The following is a 22,586-nucleotide window of genomic DNA, read 5'->3' as shown; positions in this document are numbered from 1 at the left end:
CACTCACCCTCACCACTAACCCTCACCATCACCACTCACCCTTACTACTCACCAATCAACCTCACCACTCTTCTTCACCACTCACCCTCACCACTCACCCCTCACCACTCACCCCTCACCACTCACCACTCACCCTCACCACTCACCACTCACCCTGACCACTCACCCTAACCACTAACCCTCACCATCACCACTCACCCTTACTACTCACCACTCAACCTCACCACTCTTCGTCACCACTCACCCTCACCACTCACCACTCACCCTCACCACTCACCCCTCACCATCACCACTCACCACTCTCCCTCACCACTCACCACTCACTCTCACCATTCACCCTCACCATTCAGCCTCACCACTCACCCTCACTACTCACCACTCACCGTCACAACCACCACTCACCCTCACCACTCACCCTCACCACTCAACCTCACCACTCAACCTCACCCTCACTACTCACCATTCATCCTGACCAATCACCACTGACCAATCACCACTCACCACTCTCCACTAACCCTCACCACTCAACCTCACCACTAACCCTCAAAACTAACAACTCTCTCACCACTCACCCTCACCACTCAGCACTCACCCTCACCACTCACCCTCACCACTCACGCTCACCACTCACCCATCACCACTCACAACTGCCACTCACCCTCACAACAACCACTCACCCTCACCGCTCACCACTCACCCTCACCACTCACCCTCACCACTCACCCTGACCACTCACCCTCACCACTAACCTTCACCACTCACCCTTACCACTTACCCTCACCACTAACCCTCACCATCACCACTCACCCTTACTACTCACCACTCAACCTCACCACTCTTCGTCACCACTCACCCTCACCACTCACTCTCACCATTCACCCTCACCATTCAGCCTCACCACTCACCCTCACGACTCACCCTCACCACTCACCACTCACCGTCACAACCACCACTCACCCTCACCACTCAACCTCACCACTCTTCGTCACCACTCACCCTCACCACTCACCCCTCACCCTCACCACTCTCCCTCACCACTCACTCTCACCATTCACCCTCACCATTCAGCCTCACCACTCACCCTCACGACTCACCCTCACCACTCCCCACTCTCCCTCACCACTCACTCTCACCATTCAACTCACCATTCAGCCTCATCACTCACCACTCACCGTCACAACCACCACTCACCCTCACCACTCTCCACTAACCCTCACCACTCAACATCACCACTCAACCTTACCACTCACCCTCACCACTCACCCTCACCACTAACCAATCTCTCACCCCTCACCACTCACCCTCACCACTCACAACAACCACTCACGCTCACCGCTCACCCTCACAATTCACCACTCACCCTCACCACTCACTAATCACCACTCACAATCGCCACTCACCCTCACCACTCACCCTCACCACTCACCCTCACCACTCACCCTCACTACTCATCCTCACCAATCACACCCTCACCATTATATTTTTGCCCCAGTCAACGCCGGATATTTCCCATTCGTAGCAGTTTATATCAACTCTAAAACCAACTTATATTAAACGGGGACAGCGCGATCCTAAAGTAATCTACAACCTTCGATTAACCCTTTGTGCGATTCAAAGAATCGATTCCTGGCATGTTGGGGCTTTACATTTTGAATGACAGAGTTTTATTTTCATTGGTATGTTATGTTTTAATGTTTTCAGGAGTTTTTTTATTACATTTTTGCCCCGGTCAACGCCGGATATTTCCCGTTTGTAGCAGTTTATATCGACTTTAACCAACTTATAGTAAACGGAAATCGTCCGATTCTAAAGAAATCTACAACCTTCGATTCCTTTGCGCGATTCAGAGAATCGATTCTTGGCGCGTCGGGTTTAAAAGTAATTACACAGTTGTATTTTCATTGGTATGTAATGTTTTAAAGTTTTCAGAAGATTTTAAATGTATTTCCCCCCCGGGCAACGCTGGGTATATCGAGTTTATACCACAAAGTCGTCGCTTGACACGTGTGGGGTGTCGAGGCCTAGTACCGTGCAGAGCCTCCGGCCTCGCCTAGATTGCCCATTCGGCTGAGGCTGGGTACTGGGGCCTTTACCCCCCCCCCCCCGCGCTACAATAATACTGTCTAATCGCTATAATTTTATTATCTACCGACCCTATAATAGTAATTGCACACATTGGGGTGGGGGGGGAGTGAAGAGGACGTGAAACTTTGATGAATTTACCTCAGAGTCGCGTGTTAATGCGTGCGCATATTTGTAACGGGAATTAAAAATGGCGTCCACCCCGCAGCAAAGGCGTCGCTGGCCGTTGCCAGGGGCAACCGCCGTGGTCCGCGCCGGTCGGCAATAGTAAATAAATAATAGTAAATAAATAAATAAAGAGAAATCGCTCAAAATCGATAATCGGACCGATTTAAAGGCGACGGACGAAAAATCGGAAATGCCTACGTTCACCGCGGGGCCGGGGGCGTGCCCACCTGCAAAATTTGTTCTTCCTAAACCCCACGGCTCGAGCGCCAAATCCCTCCAAAGCGAGCATACGCAGAGGCACAGACGAACAGACGGACAGACGGACAGACAAAAAGTGACGTTTATAGGTTAGATTTAATAAAGGATTAAAAAATATATTCGCCTGTGGAGGACGCGGGGATCGATCGTGCGACCTTTGGCATGGGAAGCGAGGGCGCTACCAACTGCGCTCCTCCGCCAGGGCCTGTGGAGGTGTCACGCTCTGGGCTCCTACACTGACGTTCAGCCAAAGCCATGAATGAGTTCTATTTGAATAAATGTAAAATATTTGTTTTTGCCTAAACAGTGTAACATTTTGGAAAAAAACATTTTCACGAACATTAATTGTCACGCACAGCGAGTCTGTGTGCAAAATGTCAGCTCGATTGGATCACGGGAAGTGGGTTAAAAACGACCGAAAGATTTGCACGGTCCTAAGCAAGCAAGCGAACTTAATATAAAGGATTTAAAAAAAAACTACCATAGGACCTCAAATCATAGATCACATTACCACCAACTAGGGCAACATTTTTAGTGGTTTGTAAAATACATAATGTGGTTCCGTCGATCGATGTTAAATATTTTAAATCTCCTCCGGTTCCACCCATCCACCCACCCCTTTTTCTGCTCCTACATTCTGCCTTCATCACTTGACAAAGGTTACCACCACCAATCACGGCGGGTTATGTATGGGGGGGGGGTGGTGCTCTGAGTCGCTGATTTAACGTCTGAAGCTGCTTTGAAGCGAATCCTCAGAAGCCATGCCTCCCTGGCTGCAGCATCTGCTGCTGCTCGTGCATTGTATCGTATTCGTGCCGGTGGCTGCCGATGTTTGCCTCGATGGCAAGCACTGCGGGTCTGCCCAGTGCTGCCTCTATTCGTCCGGGTGGGATTGCTGCCGCTGGGAGAAGGTACGTGCTTACGTAGCAATGTTTCGGTATGAATGTGATCGATAGGAATGCAACAAAGGGTTACGGTTTTGTGGTGCGTTTAAATCGTATCCTTACAAAGAAATGCATGTTAGTGTATCACCCGACCACACACAATTCCATTGTTGCCATGAACACCGCCTACTCATCCTGAAAAAAAAAACATCTTACTAATCTTATTCACGTATCCGTGTCTGCGTGCTATACAGTATTGCTTGTGTTGATCAAATTCAAATATTTATATATTGCTTTGATTAAATATTCAGCCGATTGTTATGTCATGGCAATGTTATAGTTGGTGAAGGAGGAGGCCGGGATTGGTTCAGATTTCACTCACGACTGATGTTAGCCGTGGCCCGGAATCGTTGTGCACCACGTGTTTGAAGGGGGGGGGGTTCAGTGTTTGAAGGGGAGGGGGGGTTCAATGTGTATGGAGTGCACCACGTGTTTGAAGGGGGGGGTTCAGTGTTTGAAGGGGGGGTTCAATGTGTATGGAGTGCACCACATGTTTGAAGGGGGGGGTTCAGTGTTTGAAGGGGGGGTTCAATGTGTATGGAGTGCACCACGTGTTTGAAGGGGGGGGGGAGGTTCAGTGTTTGAAGGGGGGGGTTCAGTGTTTGAAGGGGGGGTTCAATGTGTATGGAGTGCACCACGTGTTTGAAGGGGGGGGGGGAGGTTCAGTGTTTGAAGGGGGGGGTTCAATGTGTAAGGGGTGCACAACGTGTTTGAAGGGGGGGGGGTTCAGTGTTTGAAGGAGGGGTTCAATGTGTATGGAGTGCACCACGTGTTTTGAAGGGGGGGAGGGGGGAGGTTCAGTGTTTGAAGAGGGGAGGGGGGTTCATTGGTTCAATGTGTACTGGGTGCACTTACAGTATTATGTTGACAGTAGCAAGTAGATAATATTCATTGGCGAGTTAAGCAGGTATAATATTTTTATATACGACCCTCAACATTCACGATCACGTAAATTGCGAAAACATCAAAGTGTGTGCGTCGTGGTTTAACGCGCAAATATTCGAGCTGCGTGTCCGCGCTCGGCAACAAGAAGAGCATCATCATGGCAATGTCAAGAGCAGCCAGGGTCAGGATGATTGTCTTGCATGTTTGTATATTGAACTTCTTTCGCACCGTACATAACCAACCGTGCTGATGCGTGTATCCAACAGCAAATATTCAAAATGCAAAACAATCAATTATTTATATAAATAGCTGACCATCACTGTACGGTAATAGAATACGGCACAGGTGAAAGATGAAACCCCTGAATTAAATTGATTGCTCACACCACTGCTGCATGGCTGGGTGGCCTCCACTCGAGAGAGCGAGTCCTTTTCGAGGGTGTTTGGCCTACTCTTCCACAAACTTTGCCCCACAGGGTGTTACAACTGACGAGCCAGGGGATCGTACTGTCAACGTCAGTCTTCTAACTCCAGTGATACAAATCTCATCTCGGGAGCATCTTATCCAGTGTAATTGAACGCATTTTAATTCAGTATTCCATGCAGAACATAGTACATTGCAGTGATGAACAAGCTTACGAGCAATTAGGACTTCCCTGTTTCTGACTTGTTTAACGGATTTCAACACTTCCATAGAATACCAAAAAATAAGCTCGACAAAGCTTCAGTAACAAATGTCATTTTCCTGGTGACAACTGTGTGTCCAAACTCGGCTTTACATAGTTAAAAACGAAATCCCCTTCTTATAGATTCGCAGCGTCTTTTCACAGTTGACGTTACATGTACCCCTGATGTCATTCGAAATGCGTAGGCCAATGTTTGCCAGCATCGTGCTCCAAAATTGTTAAATTGGAAGAGTTACAATTTACTCAATTAGGATCACACATCTACATCATCCCCTACTGTGCAACTACTGCAGACTATACTATGAGACCTCCTTTACCAGTGGCAAAATATAGTAATAGGTTTTAACCCTTAAACTGGTACAAAAAAGGTGTCAGTTTTTGTACCAGTTGAAAGGGTAAAAACCTATTACCAGAGGTGTGGACTCGAGTCATGTGACTTGGACTCGAGTCAGACTCGAGTCATGAATTTGATGACTTGCGACTCGACTTGGACTTGCATAACAATGACTTTGTCCCACCTATGAGATGTGGACTCGAGTCATGTGACTTGGACTCGAGTCAGACTCGAGTCATGAATTTGATGACTTGCGACTCGACTTGGACTTGCATAACAATGACTTTGTCCCACCTCTGCCTATTACTATACTGCAGATTATGTCCGTGAAACATAGTGTGTCGTGATTGGCTCGCACTATAAGTGCAAATTATTATTAGATATATGAGACAGCTGTAATTTCATACTCTTCTCACAATTCTGTATTCGGAGCAATAAAAACTATTTTTTTATTTTACCAGGTAAGGACCACTGAGCATATTTTGCTATTTTTAAATCCTTTATGTTAAGTTCACTTGCTTGCTTGCGCGCTTACGACCGTGCAAATCTTTCAGTCGTTTTTAACCCACTTCCCGTGATCCAATCGAGCTGACATTTTGCACACAGACTCGTTGTGCGTGACAATTTCTTTTCGTGAAAATTTTTTTCCAAAATTTTACACTTTTTAGGTAAATTTTTTTTATATTTAATTACCAATTGCTTAATGGTGGCAGGCAATCATCTGACCCATAGGTGGCAGCCATCTCAAGCCAGAGGACGAGAGGACTCTAGCCGCCCGTTTCAAAGACCAATGTGGGCTGGGTTGTGGCCCATTGAACACGCATATAAAGGATTTATAGTGAAAAACTTTGTTTTTACGGGTTAATTTTTTCAGAAGCGACCGAGCCACAAATTATATGTTGAAACAAGCACAGCCTGCGGCGGCCCCCAACAGGCTGGTCAAGTAAATCGTTACGATCCACTCACACAGCGTGCGGTGGGCCTTAATCCAGCAATGGATTTAAGCACCCAAAAAAACACAGTACTAATGTAATTAGAACCGTGTGCATTGTTTGTCAGATTAAATTTTCAAAGAACTCACCTTCAACTACTTATTAACGGAAAGGCTTGAGACACGATCGGAAGTACGGCTGATAGTGATTTACGATTAAAAAATTAACCCGTTAAAACAAAGTTTTTCACTATAAATCCTTTATATGCGTGGCATCGGTTTTATTGTATTATTCATTTTTGTTTTTCTTGAGTAAGAGTTTCATTTTTATCACATTGGTATTTAAAATTAAATATAAAACAAAAATTTCCTAAAAAGTGGAAAATTTTTGAAAAAAATTTTCACGAAAATAAATTGTCACGCACAACGAGTCTGTGTGGAAAATGTCAGCTCGATTGGATCACGGGAAGTGGGTTAAAAAACGACCGAGAGATTTGCACGGTCGTAAGCGCGCAAGCAAGCAAGCAACCAAGTGAACTTAATATAAAGGATTATGTTTCAAGTTTCATTGATTAGGTATAGCCCTGTGAGCCATGCGGCTCTTGAGTCGGGTGCAACCGCAACAAACAAAATATGAACACAGAACATCTTAAAGCGACGGAGCGCACCCCGGGAGTGCGAGCCTCAGGCGGCCATCAGTGGAGAGCACGGGGCTCCCTCAGGGCAGCAGTGGAGAGAGCACGTCTGGTTCCCTCACGGCAGCAGTGGAGATAACGCGGCTCTCCCTCAGGGCAGCAGTGGAGAGAGCGCGGCTCTCCCTCAGGGCGCAGCGGACAGAGCGCAGCTCTCCCAGAGGGCAGCAGTGGACAGAGCGCGGCTCTCCCTCAGGGCAGCAGTGGAGAGAGCGCGACTCTCCCTCAGGGCAGCAGTGGAGAGAGCGCGACTCTCCCTCAGGGCAGCAGTGGAGAGAGCGTGGCTCTCCCTCAGGGCAGCAGTGGACAGAGCGCGGCTCTCCCTCAGGGCGCAGCGGACAGAGCGCGGCTCTGCCTCAGGGCAGCAGTGGACAGAGCGCGGCTCTGCCTCAGGGCAGCAGTGGAGAGAGCGCGACTCTCCCTCAGGGCAGCAGTGGAGAGAGCGTGGCTCTCCCTCAGGGCAGCAGTGGACAGAGCGCGGCTCTCCCTCAGGGCGCAGCGGACAGAGCGCGGCTCTGCCTCAGGGCAGCAGTGGACAGAGCGCGGCTCTCCCTCAGGGCAGCAGTGGACAGAGCGTGTCTGGCTCCCTCACGGCAGCAGTGGAGAGAGCGCGGCTCTCCCTCAGGGCAGCAGTAGACAGAGCGCGGCTCTGCCTCAGGGCAGCAGTGGAGAGAGCGCGACTCTCCCTCAGGGCAGCAGTGGAGAGAGCGTGGCTCTCCCTCAGGGCAGCAGTGGACAGAGCGCGGCTCTCCCTCAGGGCAGCAGTGGACAGAGCGCGTCTGGCTCCCTCACGGCAGCAGTGGAGAGAGCGCGGCTCTCCCACAGGGCAGCAGTGGACAGAGCGCGGCTCTCCCTCGGCAGCAGTGGACAGAGCGCGTCTGGCTCCCTCGGCAGCAGTGGAGAGAGCGTGGCTCTCCCTCAGGGCAGCAGTGGACAGAGCGCGTCTGGCTCCCTCACGGCAGCAGTGGAGAGAGCGCGGCTCTCCCACAGGGCAGCAGTGGACAGAGCGCGGCTCTCCCTCAGGGCAGCAGTGGACAGAGCGCGTCTGGCTCCCTCACGGCAGCAGTGGACAGAGCGCAGCTCTGCCTCAGGGCAGCAGTGGACAGAGCGCGTCTGGCTCCCTCAGGGCAGCAGTGGAGAGAGCGTGGCTCTCCCTCAGGGCAGCAGTGGACAGAGCGCGGCTCTCCCTCAGGGCAGCAGTGGACAGAGCGCGTCTGGCTCCCTCACGGCAGCAGTGGAGAGAGCGCAGCTCTCCCACAGGGCAGCAGTGGACAGAGCGCGGCTCTCCCTAAGGGCAGCAGTGGACAGAGCGCGGCTCTCCCTCAGGGCAGCAGTGGAGAAAGCGCGGCTCTCCCTCAGGGCAGCAGTGGACAGAGCGCAGCTCTCCCAGAGGGCAGCAGTGGACAGAGCGCGGCTCTCCCTCAGGGCAGCAGTGGAGAGAGCGCGGCTCTCCCTCAGGGCAGCAGTGGACAGAGCGCGGCTCTCCCTCAGGGCAGCAGTGGACAGAGCGCGGCTCTCCCTCAGGGCAGCAGTGGAGAGAGCGCGGCTCTCCCTCAGGGCAGCAGTGGAGAGAGCGCGGCTCTCCCTCAGGGCAGCAGTGGAGAGAGCGCGGCTCTCCCTCAGGGCAGCAGTGGACAGAGCGCGGCTCTCCCTCAGGGCAGCAGTGGACAGAGCGCGGCTCTCCCTCAGGGCAGCAGTGGAGAGAGCGCGGCTCTCCCTCAGGGCAGCAGTGGAGATAACGCGGCTCTCCCTCAGGGCAGCAGTGGACAGAGCGCGTCTGGCTCCCTCACGGCAGCAGTGGAGACAGCGCGGCTCTCCCTCAAGCCAGCAGTGGAGACCACGGGGGTCCCTCAGGGCAGCAGTGGATGGAGCACGGCTCTGCCTCACTCTCACTCACCCGTGATCACGTGACGCACTTCAACCAAATGGGGGGGCGTACATGTTTGGGAGGGGCGCACTTCTGGTTGGCTGCTTGCTCGCGGTCACGTGACGCACTTCAACCAATCCATGCCGCGTTAATCACAGAATCACAGAGCTGGGTGTTTATATATTAGCATTTATCACAGCCAAATACTCTAAATGCACGAAAGGAATAACCGGAGGACCTGGAGAAAAATCCACGCGACCATGGGGAGATCATGCAAAATCCAAATATAGAGGCGTCAGGGTCGGGATCGAACCCACGACCTCCTGTATACCAGACGAGGGAGATAACATCTCGCCACCATGGCGCTGTAATATGATTTCATTGTACCATGGCGCTGTAATATGATTTCATTGTACCACAGCGCCCTGAATATAAGTAATATGCTTCTTCTACACGTTTGCTCCACTCACATGGGGTCCGCTGTCCTTGCCAACTTTCTCCACGCTGTCCTGTCCTGCGCCATCTCTCTTTCCGCTCCTCGGGCCACCATGTCTAATTGCGCCACATCGCCCCCCCCCCGCCACCTCTTCTTCTGCCTTCCTATTGATCTCTTTCCTTTAACTTGCATCACTTGCACCTTCTGACCTACATCATTTTCCTGTTGTCTCTCAACATGACCGAACCACACCATTCTTTTCTCTACTCTTCTCTGTGATTTCTACCACCTTGGGTCTTCTTTCACTTCTTCATTTCTGACCCTGTCCTTCCTTGTCAAACCCAACATCCACTGAAGATTGTGCTTATATGACCTGAGAGACACCTGTCACATTTAAGGCTGCCCTTTCAAAAGCCTCAAGCTAGTCTCACTGTCCCACCCCAAAATCTGTCAACGAAGACGAAAGCTGTGCTTGTTCTGCCTCATGGCAGGTGTGGGGGTGTGTGTACACAGGAATTTTCTGTTTTGGATGTTGAATTTGGTCACGTGACCAGGAAGTTACGATTTAAGATTCCCTCTCAGCCACGCGGCAGGGTGTCAGCTATTACACAGAGTACAAAATGGTGGCACAAATAGTGTCCCAGTGAAGACAGGTTCAACTGCTCATTGTGGGACTTTAAGAAGCATTGTCTGTAAGTTAATTTCTGTTCTTATAATGCTGGGAATGCTGTTATAATGTTAGAATGACCGTTATAATTCTGTAAATGCCTTTTATAATGCTGTTAAATTGTTATGATAAATATGAGGCCTAGTTAACGAAGCCTGCAACTTTCCTTACTGTGAATGTTACTTGTAATTGAATAAGTCGAGTCAGACTCGTACCCATGTAACCTTATTGCGATCTTGAGAGCAAGGATGATGAAATATCTCATCCATAGTTCAGTGTTATGTATGGTGCTGTACATTTGGGCTTCAGTATGGTGATTACACGATGTGCCCTTACTTAACACAGTAGCTTACTCTCTTGTATAGCTATTCAGTACTAATGTCGGTGCCTGGTCCATCCAGGATCTATTGTTGAGTTTCATGTTATCTAAGACAATGTTATGATGCTGTAGTGTCCATTCATTGTATTGATATTTCCAATTATTAACAGATGTTGTATTTGCGCTGTGTTTTTACATCAGTTTTACCTCGTTCAATTCATTAAATACGTTTGGAGTCGGATGTTCACCCTGGCTCTGAAGGTTTATTGAATGCGAGGTTATCTACTCGGATAGTGGTGCAACGCAACGCACAGCGAGGCCGAGACAGTGCTGCTACAAAGATGTCAATGTAGGTGCATGGTTGTAGCATGGAACCGGTCAAGTATGACGTCCCAGAAATGCCATGAACACCATCTCTAAGGTGTCCATTTTAGCACATAGTCCAGCAGCCTCAATTCGAGTATTTATTTTCTCATTATCATCATTGCACATACCACTGAAGGCCTCTCTAATGTGGGTGTAATTTCTCCATGGTGCCTTTGTTGACTCGGCCCAAGCACTCCGAGTACTGGACAGCGATTTTAATGTCAGTCTGACATCTGTCTTCCGAAAGACTTTCCCCCATCTGTGTGTGGATGAAGAGCAACATGTGTACAGTGACTGCAACATGTAAAAAACTCGTCGGCCTCTGGGCTACTGCCATCTAAGGTGTTAACACTAAGTTAAGTGAATGCGCTGCGCAAGGCACATACATCAGGTGGGCCTGTAGCCCATTGTATTTTCCTGACATGTTGCTTACATTGTCATATGACTGACCTCTACAGTTTGAGAGGTCCAACCCAAGGCCCTCCACCTTTAAAGTCACAGTCTGCTAAACTTTTACAAGTGTGGCTCTCAATTGGCTCCACTAAGAATGAGTCAAATTGTGGTAGCAATTCTAGGATGCTAAGGAAATTACCGTTATTGTTTGACCCACACCGTTCATCATCTCCCCTAAAAGTAAGTCCTCTTTCACCCAAGAACTTGATCACTGCTACAACTCTTTTCAATGTCCCTCCAGTATTTACGTTCCCCATCAAGTTGCTACATGAGATCTGCATCTATAGCACTGCCCTTTGTCCACTGGTGCAAGGCAAGCATGCATGATCTGTGTTCTGCACTCTTTTCGTGATCCCCTATTATTTCAGAGTGCTTCCAGTCACTGAACCCCTGACTAAAGCCATGAGCTTGCTGGAGAACAGTTTCCATGCAAAACAGTGCACACACAACTTGTTCAGGGTGAGTACAGTAGCCACTGTCTAGAAACCTTCTGCCCATTTGGCAATATACAGTTCAGAAGTTCATTGTTGAAACCTCTAGTTTTTCCATCAAGCGCTCTATCTCGGACTGAAGCTGGGTATTTTTCACTGCGGGTTGGAAGGGGACTGCTCCTCTTTCATTAAGCACCGACTTAACAATATCACTGGAAGTGCTTTGCCATCATGCAGGGTCAGTGACCTCATAGCACCAGGAATGGCTTGGTTGCTGATTTGATTCTTGTGAACTGCCTAACTGCTCCTGAGGTGGAAATGATGGTTCTTGTATACCATTTGCTGTTGAGGGTTCACCTTAAAAGGATGGCTCTGGGGGAGTGACAACATTACTGGAAACTGAACTAGTGCTAGTTTCTTCCTCACAGCTGACAATAGTCGCAGACGTCTTGATGAGCAACACTTTTATTAACAGCAACACAACATAATTTAACCTACACTCGGGTGTTGAACGTCCATCTAACCACGCTACGGCAGAACTAGACACGGTCCCCCTATCCCGGTCCGGACCACGAGCTGGGTCCCGGATCGCGTGGCTAGAGGCTTCTTCAACCCGACGTGGATCTTCTCTCACCAACAGACAAGAATCCCGAGCCCCACACGGGGCCCCGTTATATCGGCACGGGCTGGGGCTGGCTCTGCCTCTCGCCCTGCCCACCTTCTCAATCTCTCTGGCCCTTTCCCGAAGGCTCCTCAGAGCCCTTCCATACCACGTGACCACCCAGCAGCCCCCGTCCACCGGTGGCCCCCCTCCAATATCATCCGGTCACGTGTCGGCAGGTCAACCAGCGTATCATGTCCCAACGTACAGCGTAACCCTGGCTGGCTGACATTCTCTCTCGCTCCCTCACCGGGAGCCCGCACCGCACACTGTACGTGGTGTCACTGCGCTAACCAGCGCTCGCCCAAGCCCCGCTAGGGCTGGTACTACGCCTAGTAACTGGGCTGCACATAATGACAACACATCCGTCGTGGCCTCGCAGACCCGGCACCACACAGTGACATTCGCAGTCACTACATCTGTAACATGATTACAATATGATACGGATTGTGAGGCGTTTTTATTTTCTGGAGGGATTTAAATAATATTCTGCCATGAAATTACGACAGGAGCGCAAATTGAAACATGTGAGCACTTTTAAAATTGACCTTTGTGAGGCTTCTGTATTTCTTACTCCCAACCCTTCAGTGTGGCCATTACTGTGTAGACTGTATGCGAGTTATAGCTGGTGTAGAGCGGTACCCAGCCAGCAGCCAGCCAGGAAACTCGAGGCATACATTATTTTTATTAATAGTAGTGTAGTGACATAGAACGGTCACTACTGTGTTGGCCCGTACGAGGGCTGGGGGCCCCAAGGGGGTGCCTGGGGGGTCACGTGCTGGAGGGATCCGGACCTTCCCAGAGGTGGGGGAAGTGAGGCGTGTCCTGGGAAGGGAGGCGTGGCCTGGAGAGAGCCAGCCACGCCTGGGCGGAGCCGGCCACGCCAAAGCAGATATAAGCGTGGTGTGAACGCAGAGCAAGGCTGTTGTATTGTACTCCAAAGTGAAGACAGCATCGGTCGTCAAGTCCCGAGTCGTCGTCCTGGGCCAGGCAGGCCGTTGCCTGCCTGGTCCAGTCTGTGTCGTGTTCCAGAGTGTTAGTGAGTTGAGGAAGGTGGTCACCACCTTATGTACAGTGTTATATTACTTACCGTTTAATAAATAGTGTTGCCTCCAAGCTGCGTGTGTGTGCACCTAATTCGAACCTACTACAGTAGTATGATGTCACAAATACCAAATGTACTCGACAATGTTGTGTTATTATTTAAAGTTATGTTCGTTGCTTAAGCCCAGTATAGCAACCAAGCTGTGTTTCACCTTCAGATTGCGTTAATCTGCTGTGCGGCAAAGCTGCAGATTATCGAGCGCTTTTCACTTTATCATGCCCATGCATTCCTACTTCCCCCTGTAGCGTGACCGTGACCTCTGCTCATACACAAAGGGTAACTGTATATGCAGTTACCCACACGCACTCGAAAGAGAACATGTTTAAACGCCGCTGCACAGAATGAGACACCAATGCGATCTGCTTTAGCGCTCAGCCCCCGTTTATATTAGAGTAGAGATATATTACACATTGAGCCCATCGCTTAATTTAACGATTGTGTACGGGAGGGCTGGTGTTGAGCCTTGCGTAGTTTGGCGTTGCACTTCCCTTAATGCGCCCAAACATCTCCTCCATCCGATACTTGTCGGCAATGGTTAATGTGCGTTGTGTTGAACTTATTTTGGTAGCGTGTACGGCCATATCATCGTTGTTCGGAGGTGCGGCGTTGTTCAAAAACAACCTCCAGACCGACGTTGGGAGGCAGTGAGAGAGATAGGGGGGAAGGAGTGAGAGAGATATGGGGGACTGAGTGATTGAGAGGGGAGCACATTGCGGGTCTGATCTTCTGATCAATGACGAGGCGGTGAATTCTCAGAGACCATGGCCCTCTGGCAGCAGAGACAACAGCAGCAGCGGTTGTTGCTGCTGCTGCTGCTGCTCGTGCCTTGTAACGTCTTCGTGCCGGTGGCTGCTGATGTTTGCCTCGATGGAAAGAACTGCGGCGCTGCCCAGTGCTGCCTCTATTCCTTTCGGGTGGGATTGCTGCCGCTGGGAGAAGGCAAGTGGGGAGCAGTGGGTTTAAGTGCATCTACATTGCTGTCAAACCCGTACGGTTTTTACTTCGTATTGTTTGTACAGGGAAATTGAGTTTTCAGGTCCATACGGCGTACAACCGTTTCAATACAGGCAATTTTGTTCTTGTCTATTTTTTGCGTTTCTCGCTTGTGATGGGACTTTGTGGGATGAACGTTGAGATTTACAAGGGGCACGGAGTGACACATAAGGTCTGAATTGGTCTGTAATAAGGTTAGGGCACTGATAAGGGGTTGACAGGTATGTAAATGTGTGAAACTATATCGTGCATGAGTCATTGGTGGATAATCAATTATGAATCTGGCAATATATAAAATGACTGATAACATTTACATCTTATGTTAACTTGGAACGATATAAATAAAATGACCTTCTAAACGTATTGATCGTACGCAACGTAGTTTTCCAAGAATGACTGGCGAGCGCAAACATTGTGTAATGCATGCAGAGGCGTCCGTTGACATTTTTATTATTATGCGTATATGGCTGAATTAAACACTCTATACCTTTTTCATGCCGTGAATAACTCCACCTCTGCAAACGTGCCGAGTAGTGGTCTGGGTGTAGGAGGGAGACATTCAAAACTACATATCACCAGTGCTGGCCTTCTTAGACTGGTTCCCGGAAAGGCGAAGAATCGGTTTCAAGATGTTACTGTGAACTTTTAAAGCATTGAGATCTCACACCGACTTATTTTCGACACCTGTTGCATCCTCACACCATTTCGCAACCTACGCCCCTCGGATCGTGGCATGTGTATTGTCAGGGGCCGCACGTCAGAGGCCGCACTAAAGTCCACCAGGGGCCACCTTGCAATGAAGAACACTGCGCTGTGAAATCACTCATCTATAACACCGTATTTATCCTTTTAAACCTTGGGCGGACAGCACTATGAAACAAGACGGTGTCCGCTGTACTTGATAAGGTAGCACTCGGTTGTTGAAAGAGGTGAAGCATCCGTGTGCAGCCAAGGTCAAACTCGGTAGATGCCCACCAGGCAGTTGCAGGCAAGTGCGAGGTTCACCGTGAGGCAAAGGCCGCACTTGGTCTTGACCGGTCCAATTATGCAAGAGTACTCTCAGAACAGCCACGCACAACTCCAAAGTTGTCCGTTTCTCCAGGCAGGTCTTCTGGATTCTCTTGATAACTTTCCACGTTGTTGTAAGGCATTTTTTGGTGAGGCTGGGAGCAATATGTCTGAAGATAGTGGGCACCTCATGGCCTCTCGAACAGAATGTCTTCTGTCACCGGAAGACTCAACCAAAGGGGAACCTGCTTCTGGAGGCTATGGCTTGTCACCACTCCATATTTATTCATGAAATATCTGCCGACTCTTCCAGGAGAGCCCCCCCCTCCTACCCGTTATGGACATTGTGGCCATATGATGACAGTCCATCATTCTAAACAGTGGGATGTTTTTTTGTGTGTGCTACGTGTTCTCATCCTGGAACAGATTGCTGAAGATAGTGACGTCATTCCAGCAGTCGCTCTCTCTCCTGCGGAATCTGAAGACTCCATCGACTGCTCCGGCCCCATCTGCTTGCACAGTGGAGAACCACTCTGCTGTCCTGCCCCAGCAGTACGTGGCTCATGCAGTAATGCCGTACAGCATTAAGCATCGATTTGAAAGACTCATAAACTGTTCAACGTACAACTGAGCCATGCCAGGGCCGTGCTGAGCATCCCCAAGTTGTTTTTCCACTGCAAAAGTTGGGCCGTGCCACTAACGTCAATTGCAACAAATGAGTCGAATCACGTGTAAAAGACATGGTGATGCTGTCTCCTCACAGTGTACTGACATCACATGCAATGAACATGTCATTTCTGGCCTTGCTTGACTCTGAGAAAGGCCAGGTGTTTCGTGAGGCCAGTTTTATCACAGTCTAGTTCCAGCTTGCCAAAGCAAATACTTTTATAATCAATAGATTTTCAGTTTATTTAAACATTTTTTTACTTCTAGATCAACATCTTCAGCCTGTGATGTGTACTATGCCAGAGAAAGCAAAGATAAATGTATGAGGTGTAAATGTATAAGGTTTACTCCCAGCCATAAATTAAAGGTAGTTTAACTGCAACCACAGAGGTACATATGGCTGCAGAACTGACATGTGATTCAACAATGTGTTTGCTTTTGGATTTGGGAGCTCACATGCATATATACTTGTGCTGATGAAAGATGGAGCACTTTAAACATGACTGGGGCCTATTCTAGAAACATAATTATCCTGACGTGTCATCAGCAGTGTGGTGTGTCAACAGCATTCAGAGCTATAACATGCCACACGACTCTTTTATTATTTTGCCATAGTAAATGCTAAATTAACAGAATTCTGAATGGATGGCGCAGCAGGAGAGTGCACACCTTCCAATCGGAAGGTTACAAGTTCAGATCCCAGTCGGCTGTTAACCGAACTCTTCAGCAACAGTGGTTGTCCTTTTTGTGTAGATTCTCTCCTGCCATTGGAGTGTGGACTTTCCACCACTGGCTCAGAACTGCAAACAGAAATGAGCATAGTTTTGCACTCAGCTGAGCAGGAAACCACTTTGAGTTGAACATCATATAACCCTGATAGTGAATGGGATTACTGCCTCTATGTTACAGTGTTAAAATACTCCCAACCTTTTCATCTTGATTTTGTTGCAAACATCTGATATACTCGTGAATCGATCTTGGCTTTGTGCTGCCCAGGGTGTTTGCTGTACCGATGGAAGAGCATGCTGTGCTGCAGACAACACATGCATCACTGTTGAGGACATGCATGTGTGTTACCCTGAAGGCGGCTGGAAACGCACAGGTATTTGCTAACAATGCATGGATACATGCCAACACATGTACAGGCAAGTAAATAAAAGACACGATCCTTCATTTCACAAATGTTTTCTTTAAATTCGTGTGCATGAAAGTACACAGTACATTCCTAAGAAAAGGTATGTGTTTAAACAAACTAAATTTGCTTATAGGTTAGTGCTGAACTGTCACCGCTTATATCCTGGGTTTGAAACCAGGCAAACTTCCTGTGATTAAACTAGTTATAGATAGATATAGATATATTATTTATTTTAGCAGAAAAGCCCCAATAAGGGCTCTATTTCATGGGTGTTCCACAATGGTACAGACGTTGTAGAGTACAAATTTTAGTTACATAATCACGGTCGTGATACAAACATAATTTTGGTACATGATTTACATCCTTACAAAAATAGGGAACTGGTCGAAAATGTGCAAACAAAGCAAAGCATGTCTAAATCCTTTGACAAACAAAAAGGAAGAAGAATAAAGGTCATTCAACACAAATGTCATGCGTTCAGTCGCGAATGACTGCATTCACACACAAAGCACATCTCATTAAGCGAGTTTCTGCAGTTTGGCTAAATTCCAGCTACGAGCATTAAAACATCGGTTTATTATCATGCAATGGACATTACTGCTGGTGGCAGAGCAGATGAGAAAGGGTTGCCCCTTACTGTATATACCAGAGTTCACTTGGTTATGTTTTTATTGTGACAAAAAACCCGAGCCTAGTACAACGTGCCAGAGGCCGCTGGGAGGGGAACAGAAAAAACTGCCGGGGGGGGGGGGGTCTAGTCGGCAGGGCAGGGCCGTTCTTAAAGTAGAGAGTGTTTGACCTGCTGCCGTGCGTGGGTGGGGCATTAAAGTTTAAATGTGGGGGAGAAAAGGGAGGCGAGAAATAACGAACATGCTAAGATGGGGGAGGGGGGGGGGTAATAAAGGAACGCTCTACAAATATAATTTACACGCAGCTTACGGGCGGATGTTAACTTCCCTTCATTCTTGGGCCTGTCTCCATTCGTCCGTTGAAGGGGTATGCCCCTCTTTTTACCCGTTTCCCATCTGTCGACCTCCTCAACCCTTCCCATCATGTTAGACTCCGTAGGAAGGGGGACCACCTTGTCTCAAATTCCCATTATTTCCCTTTATGCTTGTGGCTCAGGTGCTCAATGCCCGCTTGGGCTAACAGGATGTTGTGCCAATGTTTCCATGAGGGAGGGGTTCATGGTCCTTCCAGTTATCCAGAATGGCTTTCCTGTTTATAATGTTGAAGGTTGGGAGTAGGGCGTGTTGGTGTCTCGAACGGACATTGGGTTTCGGGCTCCACAGGTGTAGTTTCAACTGATGGGGAGGGGTTGGTGGTGCAGATGTCGTTAAAAAAGGCCTCAATCTCCTGAGATAGTTTCGTGACATCTGGGCACGATGAAAAGGCATGCAAGTGGGATTGCACTGTGCCTGGGGGGCATCTAGGGTAATTGGTGGGGGGGGGGGGGGGACCGCCATGAATTTCCCTGCTCTTTCGTTTTCAGTGTAAGTGCCGTGCATACATTTCTACTGTATGAGCCTCAGTGGCATTGACCTTGGGCCAGATCTCGGGGCCTGCCAGATTTGAGACCTCTTCTGCGATGGAACCTCTTGGGACAGGCTCCTATTCCAGAACTTTGTGGTCGCTAGCCTGTTGCCGGCACCCTCCCCGCCTAACAAGCAGTATGCCTGTGAAGTCTGTATTTAGCCTTTGGCTCTTTAATCCAGTCTATGATTGGGTGAGGAGATCTGTTTTTATTTTGTAAAAACAAATTTGGAGTATTACTGCTGCCATTGAATTCACTCGTACGAACTGTTTGTATTCATCCTTCATATGTTCAGGTCAGCCGACAAGTGCAAGCCCAAAACAGCATCAGGAAGGCTGCATGGATGACAGCGGCTGTCCGAAGGACAAACGTTGCCAGAGAGTGAGTGGCAGTCATCAGGGCCAGTGCCAACTCTCAGCCGAGGTCAACCCCTGGACAAAGATGGAGGTGGCACTGCCCACCCTTACGACAACTGCTGCAGCTGTTGTCACCAAGGCTGCTTCCCTGCCCTGGGAGAAGCAAGTGACCAGTGTCTCATGTGCAAATCGCCGGTACTGCCCTGGCGACAGCACATGCTGCCACCTCCCTGCTGGATCGTGGGGATGCTGCGGTGTGCCAAACGTAAGTGTCTGTCCGCTTGTCACTGCTGCAGGTCATCATCGCATTCTGGAAGCATTAATGCAGACACTGCTCCCATATGTTAAATATTGCAATGCAGTGACATGACTGGAGCGCTATGCTACGGTGCCTGACTGAATTTCAACTATTTTATTGTAACGAAGCTTCATACTCATGTTGGACAGCCCAGGGTACGCATAGCCTAGTACGTTTCTGCATAAGATCTTGTATTTTTAGCTTGCGTCCTTTATGTTTTGGAGATTCTGGTGTGCAAACATGTGTCGGACTCCCTCGGATCATATACAGCAGCAGTGTTGGGGCCACCTGTCCATGAGAACATTACTCAGCAGCACGGGAGGGCTTGGGCCCCTCCTACTAGAAAGCAGTGCAGCTCTGCTGATGCTAGTTCCTCTATAAATCATAATGACCTCTCTGAACTTTGCAAACTGTGCCTTGAGCAGCCACAACCTTGTGCCCAGCTGCTCCATCATTGACTCATCTGCCCAATCTATTAATAATAAAGGTTATTTGAAGCTTTTGTGACTGCAGGAATCCATACTTTTTGGTTCTTTCGGTAAAGTCACGTAGGTATAAAATAAAATAAATCGCGACGTTTCGATCGCAACACAAGCGGTCATCCTAAGGCGGTTCAGCAGTTCCACTGCTGGATTATATTTTTTCCACCTGAGGACGACCGCTTGTGTTGCAATCGAAACGTCGTGTTTTATTTTATTTTATACCTACGTGACTTTACCGAAAGAACCAAAGAGTATGTAATAATAAAGGTTTTTGGGTTAGATCCCGTGTTATTTATGTGTCGCAACCCTCCACTACCCGACATGGCCAATCAGTATAAAATGTGTCACGTTGACAAAAGACAAATATTTCACCACTTTAGCCCACCGGTGCGTTGAAGAGTGGATCCATAACATTTACAATTTGAGTCCGACATTTCGCTGAAAATTACATCCAGCATCTTCGGGCGATTTGCCAGAATAGTCAATGCTTCCATGTATTCATACATCCAGAATGATGACGTGGTAGTTGTACGAGTATATTTCATTCATTCGATCAGGATCTAGTTTTAGAATGCAACATTTGCAATTTATTTTAAACGTAACTTAAATGTTCGTAATAAGGTTTTATTACGATTAGGGACTTATTAATAGAAAACCGTTGAAATTGATCAAAGGATTCCGAAAAGTTGTCATTTGTAATGCAGCATTGGTCATGTTACATTTAACATTGCAAATGTAGCATCGCTTCCTCATCAAATTAACAAAAATATACTCTTAAAACTGCCAGTTGGTCATTCTGCATTCTTTTGTGGACATGAGTGATGGTTTTTTTTGTATGTGTGTACACACACACACACTTTACTTTCAGGCGGTGTGCTGTGCTGACGGGGTGCACTGCTGCCCAGCTGGTCACGTGTGCATGGAGAAGTATTGTATGAAATCCAGCGAGGAAAATTCTGTGTTGGTGAAACCATAAGGATTTCATACTGTGGCAGCCCAACTTCTCAACAGCTACATCCTTATGGAACTTTCCACCAGTGCTGAAGTTGTATGCATCAAAAGCCACCTCCCATCAATGCCCCGGCTCCAATTTTAACACACAGTGAAACTCCTTATGTACCCTCCTATTATTTGAGTGAAATTGTGCACGCCTTTAGCGTTGTCCATCTGTCCATCGGGTCATAATTATCTGGAAAACATTTGTCAATAAAAATGTAATGTTAATATAAAGTTGTGTTGCTATTACGAACGTATCCTGCAGCAAAGCATTCAAATTGATCGAGGGGGTTTCTGAGAAATTGTCTGAAAACACCAAGCGATTGTGAAGAAACCTTTCAGTCAAGGCGCACCTCGCCTCATTTGCTGATGACATCATTACTTCGTGAGATCAACTCATCATGTGTGGGAATCCTGTCTTGATATCACAACTCATGTACTTGAAAGAAATTGTTATTTTTGATAATTAAACATTTTTTAAGGACATGCTTGTTGGAAAGCGTCACGTATTCAATGTGTATGCATGATTTTTCCTCTTAATATTGCTCGTGTATTTTTTGCACGGATAAGAGGAGTAACTCAGAATTAAGGCAATGAATTCATAAATTCATCATTCGAGTGTTGGTCATGGCTAACAGTGACAAGTGATATATTAACCAGCTGCGAGTTTTTAGCCAACCCACATTGTGGGCAGCAAAAAAATAGTGCAGTAATTTGCTTTGTTGTACTGTACTATGCCCACCTTCACTAACCTGCACTGGCCAGCATGGTGAAGTGTAGTAACTTAATCCTCACAACGAAGATATGATCAGCACTGGTGTGGGGGGGGGGCAGTGGTAAGGAATCTAACTCCGATTAAAAGGTTCATAGCACAGTATACCAATCACTGTGCCACTGCTCCCCATATTTAATTTAATAATTTAAAATATTACATTTATAACTAAACTTCCCTAAACCTCCACCAATAAAGTACACTCTTGCACACCTACCGTGAGTCTTTTATGTTCATAAAATGTGTCGATGCTGGGGGAATTATATATGGATCGGAAGTAAAACTTCACGGGGAGGGTGTTCTAATTCTATTCTTGAGTATGATGGCAATATCTTTCATGAGCTAAATCCCAATGTCGAGGTCTATTAGCCACGACAGGGCTTCGGGAGATAGTTTGTGTAGTTTTGTTATTTCTCCTTTGATGGAGCACAGTCGACAGGTGTTAACTCTTCGGTTCATAGCTTGGGTCACACTCGCAGTGTGGCTTGTCTTTCATTTGCTATTCATGAAGACGTGTGCATCAGCCTGTTGATGCTGCTATATAGTTGATGGTACCTGTACACCATTGTTTTCGAGGAATGTTCAAGTCGGGTGCAATGTTTTGGTTCTGAAATGAGGCGTTTATTCTGAAAGGTGTTTTAATGGGACCCGAGGAGGTCTCATTGGATCGATCACTTTGGATGATCCTCAAGTGATTTAAAGCTGTCACCTCTTGGCACATTTAAGATAAGGATGCGCAGGAATGGGCCTCCGAGTCGGGGGAGCCGCCCAGCGACCAACAGAATCGGGGGGTGAGTGAGTAATAGGGATGAGTGGGCGCTGTAATTTAGGGGAAGGTGGTGCAAATTACAGAGATAGTGTGGGAGGGGGGAGAGGAAGGCGCATCGGCAATCTAAGTGCATGCACAATGAAGGTGATAATTAAGGCACGATTGCTGATTGATAGAGGGATGTGAACGACAAATGGCATGGAGATGTCATCAAGTTGAGGGAGAGGTGCCAGGTGAGGAAGAACAACAGCGGTTGGTCATCGGGAGGTAGGCTGTGACGTATATTAAGGGGC

At 48.0% G+C, this 22,586-nt stretch overlaps 1 protein-coding gene across 2 annotated transcripts; it reads left to right on the top strand.

Annotated features, from left to right (window-relative positions):
* Positions 1-3,173: 3,173 nt before the first annotated feature.
* Positions 3,174-21,740, top strand: LOC144934963 (uncharacterized). 2 transcript variants are annotated; one of them, XM_078861223.1, is made up of 5 exons: positions 3,174-3,419; positions 15,712-15,837; positions 16,948-17,053; positions 18,916-19,241; positions 20,625-21,740. In XM_078861223.1, exons 1-5 carry the CDS (start codon positions 3,270-3,272, stop codon positions 20,730-20,732), a joined length of 816 nt encoding a protein of 271 aa, XP_078717349.1. In that variant the 5' UTR covers positions 3,174-3,269; the 3' UTR covers positions 20,733-21,740. The 2 variants fall into 2 exon arrangements, with proteins under 2 accessions (XP_078717349.1, XP_078717350.1); XM_078861224.1 differs by lacking the exon at positions 3,174-3,419 and adding an exon at positions 13,635-14,223.
* The last annotated feature ends 846 nt before the right edge of the window (positions 21,741-22,586 follow it).

This window comes from Lampetra fluviatilis, chromosome 12, assembly GCF_964198595.1.
Source record: "Lampetra fluviatilis chromosome 12, kcLamFluv1.1, whole genome shotgun sequence".
NCBI classification, from domain to species: Eukaryota; Metazoa; Chordata; class Hyperoartia; order Petromyzontiformes; family Petromyzontidae; genus Lampetra; species Lampetra fluviatilis.
This window is presented reverse-complemented; position numbering and strand designations above follow the sequence as displayed.